Source organism: Lagopus leucura, unplaced genomic scaffold (assembly GCF_019238085.1).
Source record: "Lagopus leucura isolate 7727_CA_CO unplaced genomic scaffold, USGS_WTPT01 Super-Scaffold_797, whole genome shotgun sequence".
Taxonomy (NCBI): Eukaryota; Metazoa; Chordata; class Aves; order Galliformes; family Phasianidae; genus Lagopus; species Lagopus leucura.
This window is the reverse complement of record NW_024962259.1, coordinates 4,906,861-4,929,268: the sequence shown is the minus strand read 5'-3', so window position 1 is coordinate 4,929,268 and position 22,408 is coordinate 4,906,861. Positions and strand designations below refer to the sequence as shown.

Sequence of the window (22,408 nt, the reverse complement as noted above, 5' to 3'; positions counted from 1 at the left end):
AGGGGATCAGGAATGTGGGGCCTGGAATAACTCAGCAGCCGCTGAGGCCCACGGCAGGGTGGTTGCAATGCCCCTGATGTATGTTCTCGTTCTGTCATGGGGGCAGGAAGATGCCTGTCCTAAAACATATGGCATGTGGGGACCTACAGCTTGTTGTAGGTACCACAGCCCTGTGACACAGTGAGGCAATTGTTTTACCTGTCCTGTGGCAGGGATAAGGAGAGCAAAAAGGTGTCTTTCTCTCAGGCTGCTCGTTCCAGACTGGGAGAACCTTTGCCTGTGCCAGCAGGGACAGATTTGTCCTTTCTCTTTCCTGTTGTGACCTCACACGAGGGGATGGCACACACAGGCAAGGAGGGATAAGTGTCCCCTGTACCCAAGCCTTTCCTGACTTGCCCTTCCATTGTCTGAGATGAGGTTTGCAGAGTGATCCCTACCAATCCATGTTGTCCCTCGCTGTGTGGGAATGCGGAGCTGCCACTGTTTCATAAGATCCCATTGCTCTGTCCCAACACAGATGCTATCACCAGCTGCAGCAGTGACACTTGCAGGAGCTAGGGCTAAGTGTTGCTCGTCTGACGTCCCTGGGTGTGGTGGAGGCTGGAGCCATGTGTCAGTTCTGTCCTGGAGGGAAGAAAAAGTTTTGCTGGAGCTGCTTAAGGTGGCTGTGGGAAGCAGAGAGCCTCTTCTTTGGTCTTGGCCACACTGGAGGAGAGGCAGCATCCCTTGCCAGAAGAGGAAATCTTTGTCTCATGAAGATGGAAAGCTGATCCCCTGAAAGCATCTGCTGTCTTCCTCATCCCCTGCCCAGCCAAGGGTGTGCATTCCAGAAGAGCTGCCCGTGTGTTAATGAGTGGGGCTGGCTGACAGCAGCACCTGCTCACAGGTCAGAGTTTAGAAAAGGCATCTGCAAGGTATTTTTAAACACTTGTGACTTCACACCCCATCCGCATAGCCATGAGCTGGGAACAGCAGTTTGAGGTTCTGCAGTTCTCAGCTGCAGACAGTTTGTTAACTGTGGGGTGGGAGCTGGTGGAAGGGGAAAATTCAGTTTGAGACCACTACAGCGTTGGGGCAGAGCCTTTATTCAGAGTGGTGACTTAACCCACGGCCATTCTGGGTGACCTTGAGTGAATGGCTTCAACTCCTGGTTCCTCCCCTCCCATCCTGTGTATGCCTTGCCCAGATTAGAATACATCTAGGGTGGGGACAGTGGCTCCATCTACCCTGGCAGCTCCTGACAGCCATTTCCCTGGGGCTAAAGGGTGAGGAAGTCACACGATTTCCAGCCACTGCTACGTGCTTTGAGGACCGGCTCTACTGGGCAGAGCAAGTTCCTAATGTCAGCTGCCATGTGCAGGGGACAGCAGAGTCTCTGTGGGTTCTGAACTGGGATAGATGGGGACAGAGCACCTTAGGCAGCATCAGCCTGGTACCCCAGCCTCAGTCTGGCCCTGCTATCTCCAGGAGTTGCACGGTTTACTGTGGCTGGTGGTCTGGATCCTTGCTTCAATCCCTTGAACTCACGGGTTTTTGTTGGCCACTCTTGATTGCTCTACATTTTATCTGGGGCTGTCATTAGAACTGTGAAATAGTTACATGCTCCTTTGGAGTGTCAAAGCCTGCCAGGTGTAGGTGGGTTGCTGTGTCCCTGCGTGCCCTCCCTAATTAACTGTTGCTCAGCAAATCTGGACTCACTGACCTGCCTTAATCCTGTGCAGGGCAAGCCCTCCAGCTGCTCTTCCTGGCATTTGCTTCGCATGTCTGGCACCAAGCCTGAGGGGCTCATGGCCATGGGCATGTGGTAGCCTTGGACAGGGCACATGGAGGCACCCCAAGAAGGGGGTTGCCCCATGCAGGGCTGCCTGGTGCTATTATTGGGGTTGTTCTCCTTGCTCTGGCTCCTTTTGTATTCACAAGCACGTTACTTGCATGGTCCCCACATCCTGCTTCCGCCCTTTCTTCCCATTGAATGTGTGTCTGTCAGATTATTTTTCCCCTAATGCTATACTTTGCAATTTTCCCAAGTTGAATTTGCCTGCTGCCTTCCTGATCTCTTTAAAGCCCTTTGTATGCTTGCTGTCCTCAATGATCAGTTCAGCATTCTCTACAGATTACAATTTATCATTTACTTGGCATTACATTACTGAAAAAGCTGAAGGTGTTGCTGCAGCCCCTTTGTCTGGGCATGCAGGAGGACTAACAGTCCTTTCCCTGGCTTCCTTCAGAGTTCCTACTGGACCAGCTGATCAGGAGCCAAAGCACATTGTTAATGCCAGAGTAAATGTTTTGCTGGTGCCTGCATCCTGCAGCCCCATAAGTGATCTCAGCCCCATGGCATTTCCAGTATGTCATCTCTGGCACAGGTGGTGCTCACCTCTGTCCTTCCCAGGGTAGCTGCAGAAGCCACACTTGGCTGCTGCCCCCCCCCGCTATCGCCCCATCTCTTCCTGCTGCAGAAGGTGTACTGTCCTTTCGGAAGGATGGGGGAAATGGAAAAGACTCCACCTCTTCCCTCTGCAAATACAGCTCCTCTGAATTCACATCCTGCAGAGCGAAATAGCAAGATCCCAGCCGGGACCGTGACTTCACTTCCTGGTAATGTGTTTCTCCAGCCAGCTGGAAAAGGAGCTTCCATATCTCTGAATGAGCTGCCTGGCTTCCCCCACCCAAAGTCTTTAGCAGATGTTTCCAGCCTGATGGGCTGGGGAATGTGGAGTGAAGATTTCAGCTTCATGGGAAGGGGAGCTCCCACTTGGTTGCAGCACATCGGGAGATGAGCTGTGGGGCTGTGGGCACCTTGGTGCTCAGGGGGAATGGTCATGTGCTGGTGCAAACCCCAAGGTAGCAGAAGGAGATGGAGTGAACCCCTCCATCTTACTGAAGTCTTTCTGGGTCATGAAACGTGCAGCAGGAGCACGTGGTTTGCTCCTCAAGGAAAAGGGTGACTCCAGACATGTCTTTCCAAAGGGATTATTTTTCGTTACTTCCTCTCCTTGGTGCTAGCACTATTCGTGTCCTCTGAGATCATGAAATCTTGGGAGTAGAGAGGCAAGAGCTGCACCTTCTCAGCTGCACAGATGGGGACAGGGCTTCCGACTTTGCTTTTTCCTTTCATTGTTCTGGGAATGTTTGCTTTGAACAAAGCTGCTTTGAAGCTGCTTGTTTTTTTCCTGCTTTGCTTGGGGGGAACAGCAAGGGGGAAATTGGGGTATGACCAGAGGTCCCTGCAGATGACGGGCTGTGCAGTGTGGGGGTGCTGCTCCTGCTGTTTCCGACTTCTTTAAAATACTTAATTGTTGGATTTTCCCTGTGAAATACTAAATAAGGGAGCAGTCTCCCAGGTGACACCATGATCCTGCTGTCATGCTCCCATGCACCTGTTTTTGCCCATCAGTATCTATAGGTCCCCCATAGCAATCTATGGAGGAAGGCAGAAACTTTGGGCCTCTGCTGTCTGCTCAGAAAAGGGACTTCAGCTCCTTCAGTTCCTTCAGTGCAGCCTTAGTACAAGGGTGCCCAGGGGGCTTATTCCAGCTAGATCTGGGGTTGAAACTGGGAGCAGTGCATGTTTATACTGGGTACTGTGCAGCCTGCAAGGCTGGGTCTGGTGCACCTTACACCTGGGTTTGGATGGCATCTCCCATCATCTTCCAGGATAACTTGGGGGTTTCTTCCTGTCAGGGGAGCTGAATCCAGCACTGGGCTTGGTGTTCGGCATGCAGGCTGGTGTCTGGGATTGGGAGGCTTTGCCCTCACACAGCTTCTGTCCCAAGCTTGCTGGATGGCTTTGGCTGAATTTCTTCATCTGTGGTCGAGTTCCTTTCCTGTCAAAGTGAGCAAATCCCTTCCTACCTGCTAGGAAATAGCGCTTTAAATAGCAGGTCTATGCTGGGCAGCTGTGTCAGGAGGAGCTGGTTTGGGTGGCCATGGCAGACGTGCCTGTGGATGGATGGATGGCAGGAAGGGGATAATTTCTGCAGAGGAGAGATAGGTGGATGTCACCTCTTCATGCCACAGTTCCGTGAGAGATATAAGGTCTATCCTGATACCCAGCCAAACCCAAACAAGATGAGCCTCTCCTTCCCTGCAAGCAACCAACAAATGGTTCAATGCTCCAGAGGGACCATGTCTATCTCCACAGTGGTGCTTGAGGAAACAGCAGGTGTCCCCACAGGGATGAGATGAAACGTATGAGTGACTCATGGAGCCCAGTGTGCTGGCACAGGGAGTTGGGCAAGGGTAAGTCTGACTCCACGCAGCCAGTGCCTGGCAAGTGTCCCAGGAGGTTAAATACGGATTTGCACCAGGCTGGCTGCCAGTGGTGCTGAAAGGTACCTACCCTCGCAGACTGCCCTCTTGGGTGTCCCCATGTCACACAGTGCAGCCCCATGGAGGCAATCCAGTCCCATGGGGAAACAGAGGCATGGGGCAGCAACATGCTGCATGGGTGAGCTGCTGGTGAGCTGTTTTGCAACATGTTTATGGGGACATACAATCCCAACTCCCCCTGCCAGGTGCCTTAGAGCCAGCTCCCTCCCCACCAGTGATGCAGGGCTGGAAACTGCTGTGACCAGGAGTCCAAAAGTTTGAGAAGCAGTGCATTCCCACAGCTGGGGTGGAGCAATCAGCTATTAGGGTTGTGGCACCATATCTGAGTGCAGCCTTTGCCATGACCACATCCTGAGTAGCATGTGGACCCTGTATGTGTAAGCAATTTGCTGGAGCTCTCTGGAGGTGTTTCCTGCCTGCTGCTTGGGAGCAAGATGCTGCACAGAAGTTTGCTTCCTTCCCTCAAGGACTTGCTCAGCCCTGGTCAGTGCTGCCAAGTCCCATCCTGCCTGGGAAGGAGCAGGTGAGTGCATAGGGTATGGGATGGAGTCAGCAGGACCCCTAGGGGGAGCACGGGGATGAGTATGGAGGATGTGTCTAGGGTTAACCTTTGGGAAGTGCAAAGTAGACTTTTTCCCTGAAATTCTCTCTAGCAGGGCTTTCTGCATTTCAATATCAGTTCTCTGCTTTGGTGGCCTTGGTCCAGATTAATCCTTCGTGGAGGTGAGCATATGCCCAGCAGCATGTTGGCCAGGCCTGTGAGTACTCCAGCCCCGGTGTAGTCCCAAAGAAGGTGATGATGCATCTGGGAAGGATCCAGCTGCCACATTGCAGTGTTGTGGTTGGATTGGTCCTGCTCAGTTTTAACCCATCCTCACATTGAGCAAATTGTCTTTTTGGGATTGCTTTGACTGGCCCCCATGTGCCATACACGCAATTTTGGACAGGGTAGACAGGATGGGGCTGGCAGAAGCTGCCTTGTTGTGCTACATACATTTTCCCCTGCCAGGCTGATCTCCATCACTCTGCTCTTCTCTTTGCCTGTGCAAAGCCCCCAGGGTTTCTGCCTTTTCAGGCATGCTTGTACTCAGTGGGTATCTCCATCCATTGCGCTCTTTCAGCACTGCCCACCTAGCTAAGCTCTGGAGCTCCTGCCCATGCACACAGTGAGGATCTCTTTGCAGGAGCTCTGTAGGTCTGTAGAATTGCTGCTTGGCTGATGATTGACATCCCATCCCAATCTTAGTCGTGGCAAGTAGTCACGAGTCCTTCAGCAGCAGCTACTCAAAGTCCGTTCATATATGTGTAATGAGCAAAGGTTTACATAGAGTAAACTTAGAAATAAATCCAAAAAAAATAGCACAACCAAAGACAATGCCACATTTGGTCGGAATAAGAACCAGTTAACATCTTCATGGATAAAACTTTCTTCTCCGAAAGAGTGGTCAGGCGCTGGAATGGGCTGCCCAGGAATGGGGTTGGGTCACATCGCTGGACGTGTTCAAGAACCTTTTAAGGGCGGTTCTAAGGGACATGATTTAGTGGGGAAATAGTGGTGGATGATGGTCCTGGAGGTCTTTTCCAATCTCCATGATTCTGTGAATAATTAGGCTGTTTACAGAACATTCTAAGTGGCAGGAATGCATGCACCATTATTTGGCTTCCTTTTAATCATACATTTGGATGATGAATGGGTGCCTTCCCATTTTCAGCCCTGGTTTCTGGCAGAAGGGCTGCACATCTCCCAGTCTGCTCGGCTGCAAGGAAGGAGGCTCCTTCCCTAGAACCCCACCTCATTTCAGTGTGGCTTGAGCTGGTTCAGCCCGTTCTGAAGCCCAGTTGTCAGACTTTGATTTTTCATAGGGAACAGCACAGAAGTCTTTCAAAGCATTTAAACTCAGCTCATCAGTGATAGCTCTGCCTGGAAAGGCAGATGAGTGGCTTCATTTCTTGTCCCTTGCATACCTTTTCCTTTCTTTCCCGTTTTACTTAGCACATGAATTCCAGAGCTGTTAATCCTCTGCCAGCCCCTCATGGAGAATACAGTCCTCTCTGTGTGGGAGAAAGGAATTCATTCGAATTGAGGGAAGGAGTGGGGAGCAGGGACACGTGCTGGGACCAGGGTGGGGTGAACGTCTTCTGTTGCTCTGTAGCCCTGAAAAGGGGGGAGGGAGGGGCAGGTGGTGGGATGGCTGCAGTGGCACAATCCTGGCATTCATGGCCAGATGCTTCAGCCTCTGACTGCACCATAAAAATGCCATTTGTGTGGGCTTTGGGTCTGGCCTTGGCAGGCAACAACAGCGACTGGGGGTGAAATGGCCCTGCTCAGCACTTCTGGGGCACTGCTGCTTATAAAGGGGAGGGAAGCACTATCCCACACGGAGTGGTAGGAGTTGCAGGGTCCAACCTATCCAAGGTCCTGGGGGTGCACAGAGAAGGACAGGGGGCAGGAAGGACAGAGGGGAATGGATCTGAGTTAGAGTGGGCTCAGGAGGGAGGGTTCATGAAGGTGAATTGTGGAGGTGAATGTGGAGCAAGAGAGGGGAGACGTTGCAGAGATGGGGCAAGCAGTGGTCTGCATGCTGGGAGGTGAGTTTCTTGTGGGATGTGGGTCCTCGTGGGTGTCCTGTTCAGCTGCAGGGGCTCTGCTTCTCACCTTGACTGTCATCACTTGTCTCTGTAGAGCTCCTGGGATCTGCCAAGCGCCTGAATGTGAACTACCAGGATGCAGATGGGTGAGTACTCCCTGCCCCATGAGGCTGCTGGTTGCCTCGGCACTTCCAGAGAGGAGGGGAAAGGTTTGCTTGGGGTAGCTCTCTCTTCAATGCCCTCTTGCTTCTGGGTGGGTATTGTGAAGTTTTCAAAGTTAACCGCTGAGCCTTGAAAATGCAACAATATCTCAAGACAGTGCTACTTTATGGTGCCAGTGCAAGCCCTACAGAGGCAGACAAAACATGTGTATCTGAGCTCTTCTGCATCCCCTTCTGTAGGACTGGGGCTGAAACAAGTTCAAGGTGTCCTGAGTGTTGGGTAGCATACTGAGGAGCACTGTCCAGCCAGCCACAGAACATGCACATGCTTGTGTGCATGTTTAACATCCCAAGAGCAAAATCCCTTTATGTAGGGGGGTTAAAGAAAGAAGAGATGTGGTTGCTAAGTGACCGCAGCATATTTGTGCAGCTCATCACTTCCAAAATCCAAGCACTTAATAAGCTGGGTTCTAAGAGTTAAGGAAACCACAGAGGCCAATAAAATAAATAAGCACATTATTCTTATTGAATTAACTCTGACCCATAAATTATTAGCATTGGTTTAAGTACTGTTGTACCTAATTTCTGTTTTCTTTTCGAGGACTCTGTAGGAGGAAGTGTCAGTGCCAGTAGGCCTACAGGGGGTTGGAAATGTGCAGCGTGACCGTCTTAAAATAATAGTATATAGATGGAGCTTAATAGGAAAAAAAATCTAATAGTAAAAGTAGATCTAATTCTGATAAGGCATAGGGCTCATGTTCAGGCAGATCCAGGAGGGCTGCTGGTGCATAAAGGGTCCCTGTTGAAGCACCACATGTGGTGTTTGGTTTATAAGAAGCCCCTGCAGGAATGGCCAGGGGGATTTCCTCCCAACCATACCTTTGTTTTGGGGTAGAGGTTTCAGTGTGGCTATGTTGGAGGAGGAAGCAGCCCTTTGCTGTGGTCAGCACATCCCTCCTCATTTAAAGTTCCCTCAATGGAGTAAGGACCTCGTATTTTGGCAGTAGCCCTGCAGGTGACAGCACAGGGGGAGCATGCTGGGCAAATAGACTCCTTTCACAGCCCTGAGACACAGAGCATATTAATTGCTGGCAGCCTTTCCTGCTGTGCCATGGGCTCCTGGCATCTCTGCTGGCATGTGCAAGACAGAACAGGAACAGCACAGGGGTATTTACCTCCACTTTGCTATGGGGAAACTGAGGCACTGGCTGACACTGAGCTGCGTTTGGAGCAGTCAAAAGGGACATAGCCATGAACCACCTAGTGACCGGCCCAACCCTCAGCCTGTGTCCCTGTGCAAAGTGGGGCTGTCAGAACAGCATGGGAGGAACTGAGCCCTGCCTTTTTCTATAGGTTCTCAGCACTGCACCATGCAGCCTTGGGTGGCAGCCTGGACCTCATCTCACTGCTGCTGGAGGCACAGGCCACTGTGGACATCAAGGACAGCAACGGTAAGGGGTGACCTCATTCCCTCTCCCTACGGCAGCCAGCCTAGCCCTCTGAGCCATATCAGACGCTGAGCTGCCCTCTGCCTTGCTGAGCCCCATTTCCCCCAGGGATGCGCCCCCTGCACTACGCAGCCTGGCAGGGACGCGTGGAGCCAGTGCGGGTGCTGCTGCGTGCTGCCGCCTCTGTCAATATGGCCTCACTGGATGGGCAGATTCCACTGCACCTTTCAGCACAGTATGGCCACTACGAGGTGGTAAGTGGGAATTGGAGCCAGCGACGGCCACATACCTCAGCTGGATCTGTCCTTGTGGGTGGGTGTGATGCAGGAGCAGGGCAATGCTGAGTCCCCACATTGCTCCCCTGTAGTCGGAGATGCTTCTGCAGCACCAGTCCAACCCCTGTCTCATCAACAAGGCGAAGAAAACCCCCCTGGACTTGGCCTGCGAGTTTGGGCGACTGAAGGTGAGCACTCTGCCATGAACTCCACAGCCTGGCGGGCAGCACTCACCTCTTCTTGTGGCTAGGCAACACCAGGTCCTGAAGCTTTGAGCTGCTGCCTTTGCTCCCAGCCTCACAGCAAGGCAGCAGCAGACTGACAGAGAACCTGGGTCTCCTTGTTTCTGAGAGCTCACACCTTCCCCCCACCCACTGTGGCTTTGCTCTCATTTAAGGACAGGCTGAGCCTGCTGATCCCCACCAGCCTGCAGGGCCCAGCTCCATTCAGCTGCTCAAAGTCCCAGCTCAGTTTGTGTGGACAGAGAGCCTCCGTATGACTCAGGAGACCCCAGCTGAGCCAGTGTGGTGGGGTTGGGCTGGTGTGTGGCCAGCCAGACTGTCCCATGCCCCATTGGGGTGGGGTACATGGGGATATTTCCATTTTTGGAGTATCTGTAATATCTGCAGCTATAAACAGGGCAGTAAAAATAACTCGTCTGTGCCTTTGGGTTGCCTTGAGATGCTGAGAGTCACTCCAGGCTTGGGGAGATGTGTTTTTTCGGGCTTGATCTGAAAAGCCTGATTATGGGAAGACTATTTCTGGCTGTGGTGACTTTCTGCAGCCCCTCCCAATACAGTGGTCGCAGCCAAGCTCTGTCCAGGCACAGCCAAGACCTAAGGCTATGGGATGGATGGAAGTGATGAGATAAGGAGCACAGAGCCAGCCCTGAAGAAAGCAAGTGCAAGTGCCTTGTTGTGACTGGGTCACCTGCACCTCACTGCTCACCCTGTGCCTATGTCCATATATCCAGTTTTGGGCCCCTCACTGCAAGAAAGATATTGAGGCCCTGGAACGTGTTCAAAGAAGGGCAACAAAGCTGGTGAGGGGTCTGGAACACAGGCCATATGAGGAGAGGCTGAAGGAGCTGGGAATGTTCAGCCTGGAGAAGAGGAGGCTCAGGGGAGACCTTATTGCTCTCTATAACTTCCTGAAGGGAGGTTGTAGTGAGCTGGGGGTCGGCCTCTTCTCTCGTGTCATTAGTGATAGGACCAGGGGGAATGGTTTCAAGCTACGGCAGGGGAGATTCAGGCTGGACATGAGGAAGTATTACTTTTCAGAAAGGGTGGTCAGGCACTGGAATGGACAGCCCAGGGAGGTGGTGGAATCACCGACCCTGGGGGTGTTCAAGGAAAGACTGGATGTTGTGTTGAGGGACATGGTTTAGTAGGAGCTATTGGGAATAGGTGAACGGTTGGACTGGGTGATCTTTTAGGTCTTTTCCAACCTTGGTGATTCTATGATTCTATGATTCTATGCAGGTGGCCCAACTGCTACTGAACAGCCATCTGTGCGTTGCCCTCCTGGAGGGGCAGTCAAAAGACGCGACCGACCCCAACTACACCACCCCACTGCACCTGGCAGCCAAGAATGGGCACAAGGAGATCATCAGGTAACCCCCACACAGCCCTGGCATTGCTCAATGCCAAAAACCGTCATGACTTCGGTCTTGCATCCTCCTAAACTCATGTCCCTGTTACAGGCACTGGTGCCTCATTCCCAAAGCCTCAGCAGTGCAGAGGGTTGTCCCCTTCCCATTGCAAAGAGCTGATCCCCTGGCCCCTGTTCCTGTGTCCTCCTGTTCATGCCTTTCCCTCCTTGCTACCAGGCAGCTGCTGAAGGCTGGAATTGAGATCAATAAGCAGACAAAGACGGGCACAGCCTTGCATGAGGCCGCGCTCTATGGCAAAACAGAGGTGGTGCGGTTGCTGCTGGAGGTGAGCACAACGGGGACAGGACTGCACTTGTGGACAAACCCATGAGGCTTGATCACCTTCTCCCTCTCATGCCCTTCCTCCCCCCATCCCCTGCCAGGTGGCTGCTGCTGCAGACTCTGGCACTAATTGTATCCCTCCTTGAGCAGGGTGGTGTTGACGTGAACATCAGGAACACCTACAACCAGACAGCACTGGACATTGTCAACCAGTTTACCACTTCACATGCCAGCAAAGACATAAAGCAGCTGCTGAGAGGTGAGATGGGACTTGCCTGTGGCCAGGGCCTGCCTGGCACTGAGAGGAACATCTTCCTAATGGAACTTGCCTGTTGCTCTTACCCTCCCAGTAGTCTTAAACCAGCCTGTGTGCAAGTGTCAGTAGCTGAGTCTCATCACATGTGCTCCCATTCTCCTTGTGGGTGATCCCCAGTGATCAAGCAAGCCCTACCTGCAGTATTAATGTTCTCTCTTCACTCTTTTTTTCTCCTCCTGCCTTTCCCAATCCACTCCCTTGCCCTGCTGTGCGCTGACACCTTCCTTTGTTTTTCTGTCTCTTGTTCAGAGGCATCAGGAATCCTGAAGGTACGAGCTTTGAAGGATTTTTGGAACCTCCATGACCCAACTGCTCTCAATGTCCGGGCAGGAGACGTCATTACGGTGAGACTGCTCCCGACTCCCTGCCCCCCATCTCCACCACTACCCACAGTACCAGCCCCATGCTCCTCTCCCTACATCAGGTCCTGGAGCAGCATCCGGATGGGCGATGGAAGGGACACATCCATGACATTCAGAAAGGCACTGATCGCATTGGGTACTTCCCCCCCTCCATTGCTGAAGTCATCAGCAAGCGAACAGGTCAGTGACCACCCTGGGTCTGTTGTCTCCTACGTGAAACCACCTCACCCTTCCCAGCACCTCCCATAGACAAGTCCCTGCAGCCCTGGCTAGCTAGGTGGCAGGGAAAGAGAGGATTCTGGTGGACGCAGGAGGCTGTGTGACTGGTGTGGTAGAAATCTGGGGTTTGAGACTGAGATGTGCCCCCTTGCTGTCTCCTACACAAACTCTGACCATGCATGTTTTGTCTTTGAATGCAGGCATGATCCTCCCCCGCATGGCGTCCACACACCAGCACCAGGGCACTCCTGGGGCCCCCACGGCACTCCCTGACTGCAGCCCTCCACAGCTGCAGCATCTCCCCAGCGAGTGTCCGCAGCAGGCAGCCCCAGCATCCTATGGCCACCTCACCCTAACCTGGACGGCCCCAGGCCCTGACAGCTCAGGTCAGGGATGCAGCTGCGGAGGGAGAATGACTGCGGACCTTTCTCTGCCCCCAGCCCTGTCTGCGTGGGGGACTTTGGGATACTCTCTCCTTCCACATCCTCACAGGGAAGCAGCTAGACAAGAGGGAGCAACTGTAGAGAAAGGGAGCTTAGGGGAGTCCATAGAGCAGCCTCCCGGTGTCTTCAGTCAGACTGAGCTCTCATGTCCCTTTTGTGTGTTCCGTGCCAGCCCAGGTCACCCTGTCTGTGCTGTGTGTGCCAGGAGGGACTGTTGCATGATGTGTGGCTGGAGGGACCTTGGGGGGGGCTGGATTTTGCTGTTGTCATTGTGCTGTCACAGCTGACAGCCTTCCCTCCTATCCTTGAGCAGCAGGAGACAGGAACAGCGTGGGCAGTGAGGGCAGCATTGGCAGCATCCGCAGTGCAGGCAGTGGACAGAGCACTGAGGGTACCAACGGCCAAAACACCAACATCGTCATTGAGAACACCAGGGTAGGTACCAGCCCCTGCTGTCCCCATGCTGTTCCCCACAGTTAACCCGGGCTGAATCAGGATGACGATGTAGTCCAGCGCTTCCCTTGTAATCCCCTGCACCTCTTGGCAAAGCAGGGACTGACAAAGCTGAGCATCCTTTATCAAAATGTATTTGCTGCTATGGGAAAAAAAACAGTGGGACTAGAGCTCCCAGAAATAAGGCCCTTCTGGAGGGATGTTTTTCCTCCACTCGTTCTTCCTCTCCCTCAGCCGCTGCCCTCCACTGGTGATGACCTCCAGCAACAGATTTTGGGATCAGAGCCACGCAATGAGCAGATTACTTCCATGACAGGTGAGGGATGTCTCAAAACCATGGGGCCTTAGGGACAGCTGTGCCCTGTCCTTGGGGCTGTGTGCTGCCCAGGTCCCTGTGTGACTCTCTCCTCTCCCCTGTCCTCTCTGCCAGGGCCCCCAGGCCACCAGACCCCTAGCAGCTGCACCCCTGGAGACAAAGTCTTTTCACACCAGTTTCTGCGACCTGAGCAGCTCCTTGAGGGGAAGGTAATTAGGCCAGGCAGCATCTGGTATGCAGGGTGGGAGGACCATGTCTGGGGCTCTCTGCCCAGCTCTTGCTGCACTGGGGAGATGGAGCTGAGTTTTGGGAATGCTGGGAACGAGTGGGTCTTGCCCAAGGAGGTCCTGTTGTCATGCTCCAACCAACCCATGCAGCTATCGTCACAGGCTTCTCTTTGCCTTGTCCTCTCCCCAGGATGCAGAAGCCATTTACAACTGGCTGAGTGAGTTCCAGCTGGAGTCATACACTGTCAACTTCCTCAACGCTGGCTACGATGTCCCCACCATCAGTCGAATGACACCAGAGGTAAGGCAAGTCCTTCCCTGCAGGCTTGCACCCCTTGTCCTGCTGGCTGTAGGTGCTCGCTGCTCCATGCTTTCCATGCTGCTGCTAACTGTTGCCCCGCTCTGCTTGTGTTAGGACCTGACGGCCATCGGTGTGACCAAACCAGGCCACAGGAAGAAGATCTCCAGTGAGATTGGGCAGCTCAGTATCACCGAGTGGCTGCCCAACTATATTCCGGTGAGTCCCTGGCGTCAGGGCTTTGGTCCTCTTTTCTCAGAGCTGCCTTTCCCCAGGACAGGATGGGGGAGCTATAAGAAAATGAACACTGAAACTGCCTGCATTAATTCAGTCAGAGAGAGATCCCGAGAAAGCAGCCTCCCAGACAGGAACAGGGAGAAGGTGGGTGAAAGCACTGCCCATTCCTTGATGCTCATGGCAGCATCTCTGTGCTCTTCACAGGCTGATCTGATGGATTGGCTCAGTGCCATTGGTTTGCCGCAATACCACAAAAAATTGGTAAACAACGGCTATGACTCCATCACCATTGTCACAGACCTGACATGGGAGGATTTGCAAGAGATTGGCATCAACAAGCTGGGTGAGTCCTTGCTGCATCATAGGGGTAGCCCAGGGCAGCTGAGTCTCCTGGCCAGGTCCTCATGTCCTGACCTCGCATGGGGTGGGCAGTGCAGGCATGTCCTGTACACCTGCAAAGGGGAGTTCCTGGTCATCCCCAAGGACTACCTTGGGCAGACTGGAGTCATGCTGTGCTTGTTGGAGGTTGGCATTGGTTTATCTCCTCTCATAGGCAGGCTCTGGATAACCTGAAGGCCTTTGCCCCAGTTGGTGGTATGACCTTGGCTGTTCTCAGCCAAAAAACAAAGGCCTTCGAGGGAAGGAGCCAACCTAACATCCCTTTCCTCTTGAAACTCTCTCCCAGGCCACCAGAAGAAGATCATGTTGGCTGTAAAGAAGCTCAGAGACCTCCGCAAAAGCCTCAGCCAAACAGAAGCGACACTGACAAGACATAAAGTTCCTGGTGCCCTGGACATTGTCACTATTGAGTCACTGGAGAATGGGGAGTGCCAGTCCCCAAACACACCCAAAATGACAACGTTCCAGGACAGCGAGCTCAGCTACGAGCTCCAGACAGCCATGTCCAACAGCTGCCACGAGACGCTCAGCATCAAAAACAGCCAGGGAATGTCACGGAGCCAGGAGAGCATTGGGGTGCGGTCCCGGGGCTCGGGGCACTCACAGGACAACGTACCGTGCCGGCACCTCTCCAGTCCCTCTCAGGAGAGCCTGGGCAGCGGGGAGAGCAGCAGCAGCAGCAGCGGGCAGTCCTGCATGCCACCTCACAGCAAGGAAAACCTGGCCAGCCTGCCGAGACAGCCTAGCCCGGAGCCCTATGGGAAGCTCACCTCTCCTGAGGGGCTGAATGGCTTCGCTAATTGCAGTGGGGGCAGCCCTCTCAAGGAGAGGAACCTGCCTGAAGGCACAGATCAGTATGCCCGGCTGACAGCTCAGAAAGGTGCTGGCCATGTGGGGACACTGATGGTCACTCCCAGCACTCCTCCCCAGACTCCCAGCAAGGCAACAGCTCCATATGTCTTCATGTACCCACATGTCTCCTTGAAATCCCCAAGAACCCCTTCCAGCCAGGGAGCAGAGCAGCCTAAGACCTCTGCACACTCCTACCCCTCCTCTGGGCAGAAAAGCAGTCTGCAGACATCAGCCCCAAAAGCTTTCTCGTACCTGCACAGTCAATGTAGCCCTGCTGAGCTGCTCAAAGCTGCCACAACCCCAAATGCCTGGCAGACAGGGGAGCAGCACAAGGGGGGCGAAGGCTCCAAGAACAAGAAGCGCTCACACAGCCTGAATCGCTATGCACTGTCGGATGGAGAGCCTGAGGAGGAGGAGGGGATGCCCACCAGCACGCTGGGCTCCTATGCCACCCTGACGCGGCGGCCAGGCCGCAGCCAGATGCCACGGGCCTGCCTGCAGACAGAGGCCAAGGTGACCCGCAGCCAGTCCTTTGCCATCCGGGCCAAGCGCAAGGGCCCCCCCCCGCCGCCTCCTAAGCGTCTCAGTTCTGTCTCTAGCACTCCCACCACCGAAGTGGACAATGAACAGCCTCCTAACCCTGAACAACAGCCTTCTGTACCCCGGGATGTGGCTGACACAGGTACCAGCCCCAGTGACAGCAGCTGCAGCAGGACAGTGAGGAGCCTGGTGGCCGCACTGGAGGAAACACCAGGGCTGAATCCACCCAAACCTCTCCTAGCCCCGAAACCACTGCATGTGGCTCAGGACTCTCTCTCCAAGGCTGCTGTGGATGGTAAGTCCCACAACAGTTGTGATCCCAGTGGCACTGTGCTCTCTGATTCTGGCTGGGACTCATTTGATAGCAGCAAGCCGAGGAGACGGACACTGAGTGAGCCCAGTACTCCCATGTCAGAGGCTGTGCAGGGTAGGCAGGAGGATGCCTGCTCAGATGCAGAAGAAGAGGCCAAGCCAGAGGTCTCTTCATCCTCCCAGAACAGTTCCAGTGAGTGCATCCCCTTTGCAGAAGAAGGCAACTTAACTATCAAGCAGCGACCAAAGCCTGCTGGGCAACCTAAGGCTGACACTGCAGTGCAAGGCACAGAGCCCAGTTCCCAGCCTGCGGAGTCCCTGTGCTCTGATGGGAAGGAGACGGCTGTGTCCACTGCCACCAGGGAGCTGCCCATGCTGGAGTTCAACCTCACTGAGTCAGACACGGTGAAGCGCCGACCCCGCTTCAAGGAGCGGGAGCCGCTGCAGGCAGTGCTGAAGGCATTCAGCATGGCAGGGCAGGCTGAGGTGGGGGCCAGCTCTGCACCGCAGTATGCCCAGGCCCAGGCTGTAAGCATCGTGGGCCCCACCACACAGGGGCCAGCACCACAGGCTGGACTGGCTGGAGATGCTTTTGACGATGACAGTGTGGAGTTCAGGATTGCTGAGATAGAGAAGAGCATCTTGTCACTGGAGAAAGGGATTAAGAAGGCACCAAGCCCCATCAAAGCTCCCAGCCCCACAGAACTGCTCAGCACTACTGTGGTGAGGATGCCTGCTCCAGGTATGGGGATCTGTGGGGAGGCCCCTAGGGTTGTGGCAGGGTCTGAGCCTCTCTTCTACCATGGCTGGCTCGATGTGGCATTCCCAACCAGCCCAGTGAGGGGGACCTGTGCCACCTCATGCCATGAGGCTTTTTCTCTTGCAGACATCCCTGCCAAGCACACTTCAGTGGCGTCCACAAAGCTGGTGTTCTCTGGGCCCAAGACCATCTACCAGCAGGTCCTGCAGCCCTCCCGCCATACTGTCGCTCCCTGGGCAGCCAATGAGTCAGTGCCAGATGTGATCGGGTCCCTGGCTGGCCCCAGCCCGCTGACACTGGAGGCAAGCAGCAAGGTGTTTGTAAAGCCCTTGGCCTCTGCCCCAGGGGCTGCCCTAGTCCAGCAGCGGCTGGAGCACACCAGCATCACCACATTGCAGGCAGCTGAGAAGAAGATCACAGTGGAGGAGGTGCAGAGGTGAGGTGGCTTTGGGGGAGAAGATGCTGGGGTGAGACCCCTGGGAATTGTACTGAGGAGCCAGGCATAGGGCTGGGGGCCTCCAGCCCTACAGGCAGCAGCTGGTGCCCAGGCAGCCCCAGGACTGTGTGCAGGCTGCAGCACACAGATAACACATGCCTCTGACACACTCAGTCAAGCATGCTGAGGTCTGGCTGTGCCTGGGAGGATCCAGTCCATCCTGGCTGCCTCTGCCCCATTTGCACTTTGAGCCTTCAGGCTGTGTTCTCACCACCTCTCCGTTCCCTTCACAGCCCCCTCAGGGCCACGCACTCAGCCAAGAACATCCTGGAGGACATCAGCAATATGTTTGATGATCTGGCCGACCAGTTGGATGCAATGCTGGACTGAGGCTTGTTCCCTGTTTCCCTTTCCCGCCTCTGTCTGCTCTGTCAGCCTGATGGGGGAAGAACGGATCAGCACCAAGCGGTGCCTTTAGGTCCCTCCAGCTGCCCCCTCCCTGCACTTTGCAACACTGCTGGGGATGTGGATTGCCCTCCTCACCCCTCATGTCACTGAGAGCTGCCTGGCCTCATGTCACCACTGCTGCACAACTGCGGGCTGCTTTCTGAGGGAGTCGGGCATTTTCCTTTGGACTGACAGAAAGAGGAGAGCCCAGGAGGGCTGTGCTCCTGGAGGCCATGGAGGAGTCCTCGCTCCCTTGCACAGAGCTGAGGAACCTCCACAAGGGACCTTTCTCTTTCCTCACTGCACTGAGTCCTGCTTCTTATTATTTATCCCCTGCCAACAGTGTGTCAAAAGAAAGACCTTCCTGGGCAACTGCCATGGAGCTGGCTACCACGCAGAGCCTTGCCTGACAGCAGCTGAAAGAAGACAGGGCTTGTCCTCATTTGGCAGCTCGTACAGTGAGAAGGAACCTTCCTGCTTTATTTGTTGCTTTTCCAAATGCATTAGTATCAGGCAGCATGTAATGCGAGTGGATTGAAAGCCCCAGTGGGACCCACACCTCCCAGGATGGGGCTTGCACTGTGTATGCCCACAGTCATGGGGATGGTGGCACTGAATGCCGCACACGGACGCATTTAAGGCAGTCTAGAGCAATGTATTCTGTGGAGGCTGGCCTTTGCTACACTGTGCCTACCCAAAATGCAGCCCTTGAGCTTCCAGGGATGAAGTAGCAGAATGGTTAGTGGTAGCTTTTTCTTTTTTTCTTTAACCCTCATTTCTTTTTAGGTGTGGGCCTTCTTCCTACTCCCTCTTCCCATTTGCACTCTCCCTGCAAGGAGATGCTGGCACAGGCTGTGAATGCTGTTACACAGCAGCAGCATTTGGGACCAGGCTTCCATGCAGTGCTAAAACCCAGTGAGAGGGGTGATCTCACATGCATGGGGTGAACTCAGCTCAGTAACAGCTGCTGTGCACACACACTGGATGCAGTTACAGCCCGGTGGCTGCAGCAGGGGAACAGCAGTGGTAGCTCATTGCATCCAGCAATAGGAACGGCTGCATAGCTTGAAGACAGATTTCTCTTCCAGGATCTGTTTAGTAGTGCATGTCTAAATATGACCAAGAGCCCTGAACTTGGCTTGCACTCAGCATGCCAAGCAAATGAAAGCACCGCAGCACCAGAAGGGAACCTAAGATTGTACTGAAGTGCCATTTGTTAGAAAAATTCTGAACAAAGGGAAAAATAAATTCCATTTCCAACCTCTGTTAGAAAATGTCCCACACAAAACCAAACTGGAAAGGGAGAAGGTGGCCAAGAAGGTTTTCCCAGTCCTTTGGGGAATGTGAGACTGAAGGAGCTTGTTCACAGCCCTTTACCTTGCATGGAAGAGCAGAGCTTGCCCAGTTGGCTCACGTGGGCCTTCCCCCACATGGCCATGGCACCACGGCCTGGTAGGATGTGCTAGCCTTGCTCCTGGGCTGGGAAGCAAAGATGGAAAATTCCCCAAGAAAGGATTGGCTGGGACCTGAGGTCAGTTTGAGGTGGTTAAGGCACCTTACTCCTGGCTAGTTGGTTGCTCTGTTCTATACATCATATTGCGCGTGTTTAAATGACCACGTCTGACAGGCAAGTGCTGCATCGTGGACATGATGATTTTAAAATAGCTCCAGCCTGTGGCACTTTATCAAAAGGTTTGCACAAACCTTTTAACAACTGTTTTTATTCTCATGAGTCAACCTGGGACAAATCCAGTTTTTTTGGTTTTTTTTTTTTTGTTTGTTTTTCCTGACATTGATAAACTGTAATTTTTTTTTTAAAGGCCAATGTATATATTTTAAATGTGATTTATTATATATATTTACTAGCCAGAACCGCAAGTCTTGTACCCTCGGGTCAGGTGTAAGAGGACACTAGTGTGGAGCTGTCGCTGTCTGAGCCACCTGAGGGCAGCATCATGCCGCTCTCACTGTCAATAAGGGAATTAAACACTTGATTTTTTCAGAAGAATACCTATTTTTTAAGCTCTAGATCTCTATTTTGAAGCTACTGTATGGTGTGTAAGTTATGCACACTGTGGCTGGGACTGACCCTGCCTGCACCTGCTCCGTGCAGCAAGACAGAGGCAAAACAAATTGCCCATGTAATCATTAGACTGACAAGATTTTAAACCTTCTGCTGTTTGTGTTGATAATGTTTTGTTTTCCACTAACATCCATTAAGACTGAATTCTATTAAACAGTGGGGCCTATTTTACCCTTTTTATAGTTCTGCATAGTTGTCTTCTTCATGTCAAATCATACAATCTCACCTCCTGCTCTGTTTGAAGTCCGCTGAGGAGCAGTTTTACCCTGCCCCCTGCATGCTTAACATCTGGGTTCCTTCAGATAATTTCCCTGATACAAGATGTGCTGTCACCTCTAGCAAGGTTAATGTTCAGACTGAGCATGATGACTGTGACAGCAGCGTGTGATGAGCACACTGGCTACGAGTGCTGCCTTCCAGCCCCTCTGCCCAGCTTTGGATCCTTTGCTCAGGCCAAGCAGCCTAGGCCTCATCTCATCAGTGGTTCTCCAGAGCTCCCAGTGCTTGCTTCTCACCACCAGCCTTTCTTCCTGAGTTTCAAGCTGCACCACCTGCTGCATTCACAGCAGTCAGCAATGACCATGCAGCAAGCACCTGCCTGGAGATCAATCAGTAAGGGAAAGGTTGGCCAAGAAGGCTAAGGGAAAGATTGCTGTGTGGGAGAACCATGCAGCGTTGGGCTCATTTGCTCAAGGCTCAGCAAAAACTGGGAGAAAGTGTCAGGGTCGGATTCTGGGAGTACCAAGCTTTCAGGCTGTGTTCCTACAACAGAGGTGAGTTACATTAGCTGTGACCCCATGGCACGACCAACTGCACACATCCATAGCTCCTTGCTTTGCAAGGTGTAGACTCCCTCCAGCTTTCACTGGTTATGTTTTTTAAGACAGTAATTTATTACTGTTCATATACTGGATGCACGTGTTAGGGTTTGTTTGTTTTTTTAATACAAGCTTTAATACAAATCAAATATTTTTTACATACATCCCCCCAAAATTTAATATAAAATATACACCATTTAAAAACATCTTGATGTAGGAAACTTCTTCCTGAAGCCATTCACTCCGGTCCTCAGGTGCCTCAATGGCAGAGGAGGGGTGGCAATGTCAGAGCATCTCAAAGGCCCGTTTAATAGGCCGTGGCTCTGCCTAAGTCTAACACAGGAAGGAGGGTGCAGAACAATAACTTTTGTCATCACCCACAGAAAGAAACCTTGGAGACACCGCCTCTCGCAGAAGGTGCAGCTAGCAGGAAGTCCTAGCTGCTGCCTTTTGTTGCCACAGGTTCAGCAGCACAGAGCAAGAGCTAAGGTCTGGGTGGCAGGCTGCTCTGCAGGCATAGCAGGGAGCAGCTCAGTGCTGCCTCCACCTGCAGCCCAACTTGGCTATGGAGAAGATAGTGCCCGACTTGTCAGCCAGCCCTAGCATCAGAAAGAGAAGCTGATTTCTCAGTTGCCAGTGTTCTGGAGCTCGCTTTCAGTAAGCTAAGTGAGACTGAAAGCAGCAGCTCATTCTCTCTGAGCCAGGCAGCCCTGCAGATTCAAAAGGAGTGAAGGAAGAGCTCAGCTCAGGTCAGCTCACCTGGCAAAGGCTGACCTTAGTATTGCTGCACTGCAGGTGAGCAGCTTTGCCTTTCCCCACTGAGCTACTGGCTCCCTATTCCATACAACTCCGCCAGCAGCACAGAGCCTGAGCAGCCCCTCTGCAGCTGCAGAACAGGCTCCAGGCCCCCTGACACCTGTACTGTGCCTCCAGCAGCCTCACTCTGTCCTCAGAGCTCAAAGACTGGCTGTACTCCAGCTCCCCTGCTAGACCCACAGCAATAAGGGTATTGCTTAATGACAAGCATTCTCCCTGTTTTTGTTGAAATGTAAGGAAGACAAGGTGGAGCAGCAGGTAGGGCTGGATATCCCAGCTAGCGCCCTGCCTGCCAGGGAAGACCAGCAGCCTTGTGTTAGCATAGGACACCAAAGGGAATCAGCAGCTGTGTACTGTAGTGTTAATATTGGAAGCAAAAACACTGCCAGGATTTGTCAGGTTTAACCAGTTTTTAGAACTAGAAAGACAGTCAATGTCTCCATGAGCTGTAAATAGGTTGGCAAGCCTATGTGCTCCTGCATAGCCCCCAACTATAAGCCCACAACAGCACCACTATTCCCCTGCAGCTGGGGTCTGTTCAGAGCTCAGGAGTATATGTGCAGCACTAGGGGCACATCATGGTTTGCAGTAGCCAGCAGTGGAATGTTTCCCCCAGCTAAAGAAAGATGTCTCCAGAAAAATGGGTATAGCTGTGTGGGGAAAAGCATGGGGGGAGAGACTTCCAAGCACTACCACAGAAAGACATGACTGGGAGAAGGGAATCCCTATTCCACAGGTGCAGCACAGTTCCAGGCTGGGAAAGGAGTCACAACTGCAAGATATAGATGGAAATACACCTCCCTTGCTCCATGCAAGGGGTAGGGAGGTCTCAGGTTTTATCTCTAGATGCAAATATTGCTGTTGCTCTCTCAAGCAGCCATTTCGCTGAACAGCAATTAAAATCACAAAAATGAGGACAGTTGTAAACCTACCTGTTTGAGGGCAATTAAAGCAGACAAGAGCTGGTTCAAATAGGCTGGAGGAAGCTGGGCTGTGCAAGCAGGCAGAGCTGTCCTCCTAACTCCCTGTGCTCCACAGAAGTAGGGTTAAACTCAGACAGCTTCTCTTAAAGGCCTTTCCATTCATCTCCTGAAGCACTAACAGTTGGCACGCAGCTACAACACTAAAGAGCAGTCCTGGCCATGACAGACAGACTTTCCTAGCATGGCACCAGAGCTCCTTCCCAGTATCCCTTTGTGCCAGCTGAGGGCTGGAGGTCACATTCCCACAATACTCTCAAGAGCAGCAGGAGAGATAGCTGAGGAAGGCAGCTGAGAGCACGCGCAGGCATGCACACATGCATCATCCAGGAAAGCAGGCAGAGGAAAAAAACAAA

The 22,408-nt window shown here is 53.0% G+C and overlaps 1 protein-coding gene across 10 annotated transcripts in view; it reads left to right on the top strand.

The window, feature by feature from the left end:
- The window catches only part of CASKIN2 (CASK interacting protein 2), a 31,620-nt gene extending 12,000 nt beyond the window's left edge, over window positions 1–19,620 (top strand). For 7 of the 10 annotated variants that reach the window (XM_042865292.1, XM_042865291.1, XM_042865294.1 and 4 more), the window contains 18 exons: window positions 7,016–7,067; window positions 8,436–8,533; window positions 8,639–8,784; window positions 8,898–8,993; window positions 10,287–10,417; window positions 10,634–10,742; window positions 10,889–10,997; window positions 11,304–11,398; window positions 11,479–11,596; window positions 11,836–12,021; window positions 12,392–12,513; window positions 12,766–12,847; window positions 12,962–13,056; window positions 13,265–13,375; window positions 13,490–13,591; window positions 13,814–13,952; window positions 14,295–16,908; window positions 17,202–19,620. In XM_042865292.1, the coding sequence (XP_042721226.1) occupies window positions 7,016–7,067; window positions 8,436–8,533; window positions 8,639–8,784; window positions 8,898–8,993; window positions 10,287–10,417; window positions 10,634–10,742; window positions 10,889–10,997; window positions 11,304–11,398; window positions 11,479–11,596; window positions 11,836–12,021; window positions 12,392–12,513; window positions 12,766–12,847; window positions 12,962–13,056; window positions 13,265–13,375; window positions 13,490–13,591; window positions 13,814–13,952; window positions 14,295–16,908; window positions 17,202–17,298 (4,502 nt within the window). In that variant the 3' untranslated portion in view covers window positions 17,299–19,620. Of the gene's footprint in view, window positions 1–6,609; window positions 6,922–7,015; window positions 7,068–8,435; window positions 8,534–8,638; window positions 8,785–8,897; window positions 8,994–10,286; window positions 10,418–10,633; window positions 10,743–10,888; window positions 10,998–11,303; window positions 11,399–11,478; window positions 11,597–11,835; window positions 12,022–12,391; window positions 12,514–12,765; window positions 12,848–12,961; window positions 13,057–13,264; window positions 13,376–13,489; window positions 13,592–13,813; window positions 13,953–14,294; window positions 16,909–17,201 lie in introns of those variants that run through there. The other 3 variants (XM_042865297.1, XM_042865296.1, XM_042865298.1) reach the window with 3 other exon arrangements.
- Window positions 19,621–22,408: the final 2,788 nt, after the last annotated feature.